General features: G+C 36.9%; 1 protein-coding gene across 1 annotated transcript; it reads left to right on the forward strand.

Moving 5' to 3' along the window:
* Window positions 1–265: 265 nt before the first annotated feature.
* Window positions 266–12,068, forward strand: LOC126817760 (doublesex- and mab-3-related transcription factor 2; the record flags this gene model as incomplete). Its single annotated transcript, XM_050544904.2, has 3 exons — window positions 266–597; window positions 8,788–8,924; window positions 11,452–12,068. Coding segments are annotated over exons 1-3 (1,086 nt in total), but the record flags the coding sequence as incomplete, so codon positions are not given.
* Between the last annotated feature and the right edge of the window lie 537 nt (window positions 12,069–12,605).

Below are 12,605 nucleotides of genomic sequence, written 5' to 3' on the forward strand. Positions count from 1 at the left end.
AAATTTAGTTTTGGAAGATAAAGCGGGGGTAGATAAATTTATTAAATTTGAAGATTGGCTTATGTACGAGTGTAAAATTTTACCCGCTTTTCAAAACACAATCAAATGGAATTAAACTGACACTTGCGTATCTTAGTTAATCAAATAGATCGTATACTATTAACATTTCGTCAACAATACCTTTGGATGAAGCAAGCTACATGGTTAATCCAAAGGGGAAATTATTTCATTTCAGATGACCGAGGATGATAGCGATTCTGTCATAATGACGTCACCTAACACGGATGATTTAGAAAGTCTCGATGATTTGGACGTTGATATAGACATCGAAGAAGATGATGACGATATTTCCATTCAAGGTTCGGATAAAGTTGATGGTGAAAATCCCCAGGATCCCGAAGATCCGAAAAGTAAATCAGGTGCCGGGACAAGACGTCTGCTGAGAACACCAAAATGTGCTCGATGTCGGAACCATGGAGTTGTTTCGTGTTTGAAGGGACATAAAAGGTTCTGTAGGTGGCGTGATTGTCAATGTTCTAATTGCTTGCTGGTTGTTGAACGTCAACGGATCATGGCGGCACAAGTGTCTTTACGAAGGTAAACATATTTAAATTAAACTCCTTTGAGAGAAAATATTAGACGTGATGAAAACAAGAGTTTTACCGTCCATTGCCCCTGCATTTACAAATTTATTAAAATCAAAACCCCATACAAATGATGCAAAAGTTTAGCTATATGTGAAGTGGGGGTGTGGGGGGATAGTAAATTTAAATCGTGTTTTTTTCTATACATATGCTTTCCATAACCTACAACGTGTACATTGTAATTACACTTCATATTAGGGAGAGGGGTTTTACATGATGCAACAGTTTAGCTAAATGTGGGGGAGGAGGAATAGATAGTAAATTCAAATCGTGGTTTTTTTTCTATACATATACTTTTGATAACCTACAGTGTGTAATTAAACTCCAATCTCTAGGGAGAGGGTTTTTACATAGGCTAAGCCTGTTCCCTAATCTCATTCAGACATCCTGAATAAAAATATTGTTTATAAAACAAAAATTAAACGAAAGTAGGGGTTCAATAAGGAAATCTCTTATATTTTGGGTTTTAATATATTATGAATGCGTAATCATTTTGTTTTGTCTGTTCATTATGAAATGGAGGCTGTGTACTCCTCGCTGATCTTATGTCATCAATGAGCAGTAAGTCGTTATTCTTTTTATTTTAAACCATATTTTTATTCAGGTTTTCTGAATGCGATTGTGGGGGAACAGGCTTAGACTATGTAAAAAAAACCTCTCCCTAAGTCGTTATTCGAGTGTATGGATTGATAAATAACGTGTAATGTGGAGGGGGTATTTTATTATGAAATGAAATGAAATGAAATGAAATGGGGTTTAACGTCCTACTGTTCTGCTCCTATACTGGGCTAATGAAGACGGGCATACGCCATACAGTGTGCTATGAGGGAAATTTTGCCCGGGCAGCGGCACTATCGCCTACTCTTATATCGAATTCCAACGGCCAGGGGATCTTTTACGTGCATTCTAATATACACACGGGACCTCGGTTTTTTAGTCTCATCCTAAGGACTAGACAGCTGTCGTTGTCAGGCCCTCCGTTCTGCACCACTGACAAGGGGAAACCACGTCGGAAAATCTGGATGCACTTTCTCGGCCAATGCAGGGATCGAACACCCGACCTCCATATTTTGTTATGGGCTCTGTGCTTTTAGCCATCATTAAGCAATATCGTTATAATATTTTTTGTTAATATTTAAGACACTATGTTACAAGTCCCAATGAAATATGACAAAACACGTAAATTTTAGCACAATTAAGTTAATAAAATGTATTACAAGACCAGGCCCCGCGTTCACGAAGCTATCTCAGACTTCAGTAAAGTATTTACTCCGCTTTCAATCACTGTTGATGCGAAATTTATTTAATCCAGAAACACAAAGCTTTACACACAGTTTCTTATTGATTTATTTGATACATTAAAACAACAAAAGTTTCATAAAGGGCTAAATTTTTGTTAAAATATGGCGAACAATTTCGAGTAAATTCTTAAAGGGACAATAACACTCTCGCTGGCTTGACAGCTCCAGAAAATAAAAAAATAGCCTTATTCTAAGTAGTAGATGTATTAGTGTCCTACCTGTTGTGTAAATTATCCATTAAATCCTATTTTACTTGTCCAAAGGGTCCAAAAATATTTTTAAATCCAAGTCACATTTGAAAAGCTTTACATCAGGCTTTTCAAATCATTTAGTTGAATTTTTCCAATTTTTTTAAATTAGGTGTGTTAAGATGAAATTTGTATCATCAATTAATTGGAATATTGTAAAATAGTACAATTTGTTGACCAGAATAAAGATTGGGACATAATATTCAGTTACAACAAGAGTGGTATTGAGCCTTTAACCGAAGTCTGAGAATGTTTTGTGAACTTGTAAATGTTCTGCCTTAAAAATGACAAACTTTGAATTTCATTTTATGATGAATTTTCACTTTTAGCAGAAAATGTTACAAAAAAATTCTCAACATATTTGGAAACAAATGAATTATATCCAAATCAAATTAATAAATCTTAAATATCCGTTGATATATTAACCCAATACGTTATAAATGTCTGTTTGTATATCTCACACCAGCTGAAAATTGTCAGGGAGTCTATAAAATGGATAAAATATCGCGCTAAAATGAAGGTGCTCAGTCATTTGTTTATATATGTTTAGCGTTTTATAACCTCTGTATGTATGTTTTGCTATAAGAGTATGTGAATGTGTGTTTATGTTGAAACTAAGTAGTTTGTATGCGTTTTGTAAGAGAGATTTGAGGGTAGTTTTCATGATAAAACCATGTTTAACCATCCCATTCGCTTCTTCTTATTACCAAACAATGTCTGGATCAGAAACCTACTCGGTCTTATATGTTATTGTTGATTGTAATTTAGGGGGGTTGGGTGGCAGATTGGTTAGTGCGTGCGCGTTGTATAATAAGGTCTGTCATTGAGTCAGCTGGCGTGGTTTCGATTCCCCGCTTGTACATGACAAGGAGTAGGGTCGCCTGTCCAACCTAGTGAGCTTTCTCCTCCTCCTCCGGTTTCCTCTCACTGCTAAAGACCCCTACGCGCAAGTGAATTACTGAAATAAAATTGAACCATGTGTTAGTCCCGAAATGACCTGGTTTGTGTCGAGTGGACGTTAAAACCCATTTCTCTCTCTCTGATTGTAATTTTCGTTATCTTTGACCCTTTATGGTCGCTAGTGGCTAGATTTTTAATATATAGAAACTTCCGATATCACCCAACTGGACAAAATTAGATTTCGTTTCGCCCATTGTCCTCAATTTTACACTACACACCGCAATGGAATCCATTGACAATAATTAAATTTAGATTAAAATTTATTTTTCTTTATTTTTCTGAATGTTAATGTGCAACGGAATTCATATTATTGGACCGAAATTTCGTTTCCTTAATTATTCGTAATTTTACTTTACATTCATCATAAAAATAGAACGAAACGAAATTGATTTTAATTTTGAAACCAGGTTATTTATTTTTCTCAATGTTAATATGCAACGGAATTCAAATTATTGGTCCGAACTTTCGTTTCGTTAATTATTCGTAATTTTACGTTACAGTCATCATCAAAAATAAAACGAAACGAAATTGATTTTAATCTTGAAACCATTTTCTTTTTGGCTGGATTTATATACCTACGAATAATACGATAGCCGTGACATATTTTCAAAATTCTGTCTTGGCAAAATCTATTACAAGGAATAAATTTTAATAAAGGAATACGTTTTTATTCACTACTAGAGCCTGGAATGCGCGCAAAAATTCACTAGAGTTAAAAAAACAATTTTTCAAAAATTTAAACCGTTATCTTGATCGAATGTTATTTATTTAACTAGCACGGTCTGAATATAAATATGATCCGACTAGTCTATGAATTATTCACAACAATAATAAGACAGAAATTTAATGAAAATAAAGATGAACATTCCAAAATACTGAATAGAATTTGTAAAAATTTGAATATAAATAAAAAGAAACGTTTCTTGAATGGCAAACTGATAAATGATATGAGCAAAAATTGTTAAATGTCATAGACTGATTCCTTACAGTTGGTGTCATGTTCACAACGTTTGGTGGGGGTTTGATGGCCGAATGGCTAGCGTGTGCGCGCTGTATCATAAAGCCTGTCATTGAGTCAACTGGCGTGATTTCCATTCCCCGGTAGTACGTGACAAGGAGTAGGGTTGCCTGTCCAACCTCGTGGGTTTTCTCCGGGTCCTCCGGTTTCCTCCCACTGCTAAAGATCCCTACGCGCAAGAGAATTATTGAAATAAAATTAAACCATATGTTAGTCTCGAAATGACCTGGTTTGTGTCGAGTGGACGTTAAACCCCATTTCTCTCTCTCTCTCACAACGTTTGTAGTCAACGCCGCCTACAACAGCGTTTCATGTATGACAATTACAGCATCCATTTGGGTAGTTTAAAGGGAAATCTTACCTTTGTTAAGAAATCGGGGGAAGAATTTTATCATATACAAAATATTGGAAGACTCACTTTAAATGATAAGGTCTGTTACTATGTTGGTTTTAAACCAAGGTCTGTACGCCCGCCCCCCTGCTAAAGACCCCTGAGCGCAAACGAACGATTTAAAAAAAGATATGCCATTTAGTTTTTATAGAGGAGATATTCTGGTGACTTCTAGTAGCTAATAGGTTTGTATCCATTTTTAAATACTGACACCCCTTGTTCCCTTATAGGGCGTTGTCATTGTGAATTGTACTATGTGTACTATGTATACAACTTGTTCTAGGTTTGATGTCCAACCTCGTGAATTTTCTCCGAGCCCGCCGGTTTCCTCCCACTGCTAAAGACCCCTACACGCAAACTAATTATTGAAATAAAAAATTAAACCATGTTTTAGTCCCGAAATGACATAGTTTGTGCCGAGTGGACGTTAAACCCCATCTCTCTCTCTCTCTCTCTCTCTCTCTCTCTCTCTCTCTCTCACTGTTATATGTTTGTGGGGTACCACATTTTCTCCTAATGAATAAGGGCCCTTATTCACGAAAACGTAAACTAAGTTACAACCGAAATTTTAAGAAATACTGCAACTTCATTGGATATATGCAAATCGATTTTACTGGTCAGCCAATCGAATTGCAGTATTTCTTAAAATTTCGATTGTATCTTAGTTTAAGTTTTCGTGAATAAGGGCCCAGAGCTTGTCGACGATTTATTAAATTACACGCAACACTGTGGCTTGCCGAAATTGGGTTTTGTTTTCCAGCTATTTGCATACACTCTAAGTCTATATTTATACATGTGTGTGTATAAATTGGTTTGAGTTACTATGTTATTTGGTATACGTGTACTACAATGATTACTCCCTTATGTACAATGTAATGGAGAAACATGTTAGTGTTTCGACCAATGGCTCTCACACACGGTAGATAAACTACTAAATGTTAACTGCCTGTCTCTTTATACGGAAACACGACCATGCCAACTATTGCTTTCGCCCGGGAGAGAGAGAGAGAGAGAGACACACACACACACACACACACACACAAACTGGGTCATTTCGGGACTAACATATGGTTTAATTTTATTTCAATTTTAGGGGTCTTAACAGTGGGAGGAAACCGGAGGACCCGGAGGAAACCCACGAGGTTGGACAGGCGACTCTACTGCTTGTCACGTACAACCGGGGAACCGGGGAATCAAAACTACGCCAGTTGACTCAATAACATACCTTTGATATAACGCGCACGCGATTTCGGCAATCCTTTAGGCGGTAGAAAATTGGCTTTAACACATATAAAATCGGGCCATTCCGTGAATAACATAATACGATATATTATTATTTTAATAATTCTGGGGTCATTAGAAGTGGTGGACCCTGATATAACCCCACGAGGGCTGGGTAGACACAGAAACCCGTTTATGTGTTTAACGTAATTTCGGGACTAACATATCGTTCAATTTTATTTCGAAAATTCGCTATCACGTAGGGGTCTTTAGCAGTGGTAAGGGAATCGAAAGAACGCTACTAGACTCACTGACAGACCCTAACCATAACCATTGGGACACCCAACTCCCATAAAATAAGGAAACAAAATATAGATCAGGGACCTGTTTCTCGAAATCTTAACTAAAGATAAAATCCAAATTTTAGTAGATACTTCAATTTTGATTGGCTAAGCACTTAAATCAATCTAATATTATCCAATCAAGTTACTAAAATTTGGATTTTATCATCATTAAAATTTCGTGAAACAGGCCCCTGCATTTTAATCAGATTGTATTTTGACTGACTAAAACAAATTCACATTGATTCAAAAGATATGACTTGAAGTGTTATAGAATATCTATAGGTATTCCAAGGGCGATAACTGATATTTTGTAATTAGATACACATATCCAGATTGGTGAACTGTTAAGTAACGCCAAGACAACCACAACCCTGTTTGTCTGTTAAACCATACGTAAGTTATTTATACAAATGTAAACGATGGGGTCAAATGTTTTATGACAACTATAACAATAGGATAGCATGACAGCGTGGTTGGTCTTTACGTTCATCCGTCTGGCATTAACAATGTTGATTGTGACATTCTCGGCTCTCCATACGTACCTAGCCGCACCATAACACAAGCTGGTTTTTATCACGGTGCCTTCTATTCTTTATTAAGACCAGTCGAAAAAATCTTCTTCCAGTGTAGATTTGCTTTTCTGACACTCTAGTTGCACTGGAGGACACTGACGGTCTGTTTGTTTTATCATTCTGTACATGCGGTCAAATCTCGACTCCTCTTCTACGTCGGACATATGTCCCAGCTGCTCTAAAGAGGCGGCGATTATTTTCATTAATATAACCGACTCGGGGAATATAGAAATAAATAAATCCATAATTGAAATCATATTTCATATTCAGTGTCTTTACGTGTAGGTCTCACATGAGCACGTAAGCTATGAGGAAAATTGAACAAAAATAATGTGGGAATTGCTATGTAGTCTATACTCTTCGTAGCTGGCATTTGGAATGGACGGAGTAGCCTGCTGGTATTTAAGACTCGAGTTACCGGGGTTGATATTACGTATAAGCAAGTTATTCAAACAATATGTTCGACTCAATGAAATTCTCTCTCTCTCTGTATAAATAACTACAACACCGATATACACTTTGTTATTTACTAATTGTTTTAAGAGAGAGAGAGAGAGAGAGAGAGAGAGAGAGAGATGGTTCAATTTTATTTTTATGATTCGCTTGCGCGGGGGGACCCGGAGAAAACCAGGCGACCCTACTTCTTGTCACACCCAGTCGTGGAATTAAAACCACGCCAGTTGACTCAATGATAGACCTTATGATAAAACGCGCACGCGCTAACCATTCAACCATCAAAGTCCTCTAATTGTTTTAAACATAAATGTAAGATTTATATAAAGAGCTGGCCGTATTGCTATAATAGTTCAAAAATAGATCATAAAAAATTAATATATTGAAAATTTCAGTAAATTACTTAATTTTGACCGAAACTTGACAAGTAAGTCTCGATTGCCAAGGACCATTTTCTATGGCAATAAACAAAGTCTCAAGTATCCAGTATAACGATAAATTATTAAATGGCGCTGATTATGGGCTTGTCATAATTTATATAAAATTTGAAGCTAGAATTAAAGACCTGTAATAGACAGATTGAGCTCTTACATAACGCCACCTACTTCATATTTCTAGAATAGATGTTTGTCCTAAATGGTCATCATACCCAAAATTAGTATACTGTTTCGTAATGCGATTCTAATCCGTTTTACATCTCGCCTACACACAAAGACTGAAAAAACTTTTTCAATTTGATTAAATCGAAGCAGAATAAATGCTTAACGAAATTCTTAAAGTATACTTAAAAGACTTAAAATGTCGGTCAACTAGCTTAGTGCCTGTTCTCAAGCGGAGCTAAATGCAGACAGACAGTTGGAGTTTGGTATGACATAAGGCATCTTTTAAACACCAAACTTTATGGAATACATTTATTGAATTTTATAGAAGTGGTGTTTCAACAATGGTTAGCTTGTCGCTATAAAGCGCCAGTTGTTTTATTTTAGATTTAACTCGTAGTATATATCAGACCTTGCTAATTATTTATTATGATAAGAAAGGTGTTTATTTTTAGAACAGAACAAATTGATTTTATATATTTATTTTATATATTTTTTATAGATATACGACGTACACACAGTTTATTAATAATATGAAATTTACAAAAAAAACCACAGTTACATATCAAAGCCGTGATTTATTTTACATTTTCCGAAAAATGCAACTTATGATCAGCGGCTTATCGGTACATTTAGAGCTGTTGTTTATGAATTTCGTTCATATATCATCACTACAACATTGCCCAGAAGGTGGACCACTGACGATTTCCGTAAAATATTTTGCAGTTCTTTTCCGTTTCAGTTTTATTATTTTGCCATACTTTTTATCGAGATTCATTTACACATTGGCGTGCATGTAGAATTTCCCTTGGCAGTTGGAATTCGATCAAAGACGATTTTCATAAAATATTTTGCAGTTCTTTTCCGTCTCAATTTTCTTGTTTTGCCCTATTCTTTATCGCCGGACCACAGACGATTTCCATATAATATTTTGCAATTCTTTTTTCGTTTCAATTTTAATATGTTGCCTTATAACACGTTTTTAACTGTCCTCTTTTAAACACTAATAATTTTTTTCTTTTTGTTCTGTTTTCAGACACCAAGCCTCGGATATGACAGGGGCTCTTAAAGCTAAGGTTAAAAATGCCAGTAATTTATTACAACAGAGGAAATTATTACAAAGAAATCTCCGTAGTTTACAACAGCATTCTTTATCTAGAGAAATATTAGCAGGTTAGTTCGTTATTTTATCATTATTACACGCTGTATTATCAATAGAGAGAGAGAGAGAGAGGGGGAGAGAGAGAGGTCGACACAAACTAGGTTATTTCGGGACTAACATATGGTTCAATTTTATTTCAGTAATCCGCTTGCGCGTAGGGGTCTTTAGCAGTGGGAGGAAACCGTGGAACCCGGAGAAAACCCACGAGGTTGGACAAGCGACCCTACTCCTTGTCACGTACAACCGGGAAATCTAAACCACGCAAGTTGACTCAACAGACCTTATGATACAGCGCGCACGCTCTAACCATTCGGCCATCCAACACCCTAAATGCCCCTTCAAACGGAAAGAAGAAGTCTAATGAAAATCGAATTTGTCCAACTTTTAAGCGACATCGTTTATTACCAAAATTAAGTTCAACCGACATTTCAGATATATCTCTGGATATATTTCAGATATATCTCTGGATATGTTTCAGATATATCTCTGGATATATTTCAGATATATCTCTGGGTATATTCCAACGAAATACGCGAAAGAATGTTAGGTACTGTGCTAAATACAACCTTTGAGCAAATGTTATCGTGTTTCCTAGAGCATAATCTGCTTCGTACACGGCACCTGTCGTTACTTTAAACTAATTATTTAGAGCGATAGTTTGTATTCAAAGTTAAACTTTGAGATGTTTTATTTTTTTTTAAATAAGTAACGAATTCATTTATTCAGGTTATTAAAACATAAAAAAACAGTAACAATTTCCACTTAACTTTCTCTCTCAAGGGAAAGAACTCGATCAGTCACATTGTGAATCTGTTAAGTCAGAGGCAAATGTATCGATTTATAGTCTATCTCGTTGATACATCGCCACACGGCTAAATCTATTTGTTAAGGTCGGCTCAATTTTTGTCAAGATCGTTGAGATGTAAATAAGGTTAGGGCACGTGATTGTTGGTGAGATTGTAGAGTAGGGTTAGGGTAAACATTGGGGCTATGTCCAGGGTTAGGGTTAGGATTGGGATTAGCGCTAGCCCTGTTTACATCTCGTGACTTATGACGAAAAATTGAGCTGGCCTTACTAATTAGCACTAACCATCACCACACCATATAACGGTGTTCGACATATCCAATTTCTCACACGCTAGATCTAAAAATGAAGCATAGTCTCTAAAGACATACATCTCCTATTCATTCTATGAATATTTCATAGATAAATCAAATAGAAAGGTTTTGATTCCATAACGATAATCAAATAGCATAACGAAAAATACACGATTTCAATTCAACTTACTGTTATTGTAGTCTAGTTGTGTGCATGATAGTCCCAAATGATATTAATGAAATGAAATGAAATGGGGTTTAACGATCTACTGTTCTGCTCCGAACTGGGCGAATGAAGACGGGCATACGCCATACAGTGTGCTATGAGGGAAATTTTGCCCGGACAACGCACTGTGGCCTACTCTTATATCGAATTCCAACTGTCAAGGGATTTTTTACGTGCACGCCATTGTGTACACGGTACCTCGTTTTTTCGTCATACCCGAACGACAAGACAGCTGTCCTTGTCAGGCCCTCCGTCCTGCATCACTGACAAGGGGAAACCACGAATTCCAACTGCCAAGTGATATTTTACGTGCACCCCAATGTATACACGGGTCTTCGGTTTTCGAGCCCACCCGAATGACTAGACAGCTGTCCTTGTCAGGTCCTCCGTCCTGCACTACCGACAAGGGGGAACCACGCCGGACGAAATGATATAACACCCGACTAATAAATAATATTTATAAGAGCAGCTTGAGAAACATGAAATGGTGTCCTCTGAAATAATGTACATTAATGTCAAGATTGAAACTGTGTCCTCCGAAATAATGTATATTAATGTCAAGAGTGCAACAGTGTTCTCCGAAATAATGTACATTAATGTCGAGAGTTAAACGGTGTCCGAAATAATGTATATTAATGTCGAGAGTTAAACGGTGTCCGAAATAATGCATATTAATCCAACCTGGTGGGTTTTCTTCAGGTCCTACGGTTACCTCGCACAGCTGGTTCTATTTTATTTCAATAATTCGCTTGCGTGTAGGCGTCTTTAGCAGTGGGGGGAAACCAGAGGACCCAGAGAAAACCCACGAGGTTGTCACATTCAACCGGAGAATCGAAACCACGCTAGTTGACTTAATGACAGACCTTATGATACAACGCACACGCGTTAACCATTCGGCCATCCACCCCACCCGACTCCTCTTTTTTTTATAAACCAACTGCATGTAATATGAAACAAGTCTGATCAAATTGATTTAATAAAAAGCCAGACTGTTTGTTTGAGCCGAATAGCACTGGATAAACTTTATACGATCAATGGTAGTGTTTGTGTTAATCTATTGTTTGTTGTAACTCATAGTTCTCACTACCCAGTCATTTCCCTTTTAATCCCCATGAACATATCACCCACCAATCGTTTTATTTATATCATATTTATTTACTTATCATTTATACATGAAACCATCATTCAAATTGTCTATTTATTTTTGCTTGCAGGCTACAGAACCAGACTTCACGCATTGCCCCCTCCAGAAGCTTTACGTAATATGGTACCGTTTGTCAATGAACGCATGAGAAAACGGCGGTGTTTCGCCGACAAGGAACTTGAGATGGTTATGCTAGAACGAGAGAGGCAAGCCGAAATTGTTAAAACGCGAGCCAACGGGGAACAAATTTCAAATGCCACGAACTTAGATGCAAACAAATCACGGTTGTTGTTAGGCAACATGACGCCACGAGAGTTTCTACAAAGAATTTTTCCCACCCATAACCCTAATGTTTTGGAACTTGTCTGGCAGGGCTGTGGAGGAAATCTCGAGAAAGCCATTGAGCAACTCGCCTCGAGCATGAAACATGAACAGTCATCAGCTACTCCGCAGCAAATATGCCAACCAGCTTTATTGAGTAAATACATGAGCTCGTTTCCATTTACTGTACCCGTGTTAGGACTCAAAGGACCTCAAAATATTTTAGGCAATCCGACCTCTTTTAATGGTTTTTGTGGTGTGAATATTCCTCCTTGGGGACTCCCCATCAACATGAACAGTGTTTTACCAGGCTGTGCTCCGATGATTCCCGATAATTCACCCCAGTCGTTTAAACGATTCCAGCCTGACCTGGACTCCAGAAAGACAATTAGCACAGACGATTTATTGAGACGGAGATCAGCCTTTCATTGTTTGATTCCTGGCGGTACGACTGTTAATGATTTAAATACATATGTTTTGGACAGTGATTCCCCGAGCCCACAAAGCCCGCTTTCCTCCAGTGATGAATCTATCGAGTTTGACAAATTGCCAGTTAAACCTAAGTTAAAATTCTCCGTGGAGTCTATTATAGGAAAATAATACGACTTTTCTCGGCCATCTCTGTTTTTTATTTATTTTTTTCTTTCTTCTCTCTTCTTTGTATTTGTTTCAATTAACCTTTCCATTTCCATTTCTTAAAATCTCTTTCTAACGTCGTTTGCCTCTCATGAATGTATTTCGTTAAAAGCGTCGCGGGATAAAAAATTACACATTTTGCAGACATATTAATCATTTGTTTTATGTAAGCGTCACACTTTTACATTATGGCGGCCATTAGTGGTAACCTTCTCGGTGTGTGTTCATACTATAGTCAATAACCCAACCAAAAGACATACTTTTACA

Source organism: Patella vulgata, chromosome 4, assembly GCF_932274485.2.
Source record: "Patella vulgata chromosome 4, xgPatVulg1.2, whole genome shotgun sequence".
NCBI classification, from domain to species: Eukaryota; Metazoa; Mollusca; class Gastropoda; family Patellidae; genus Patella; species Patella vulgata.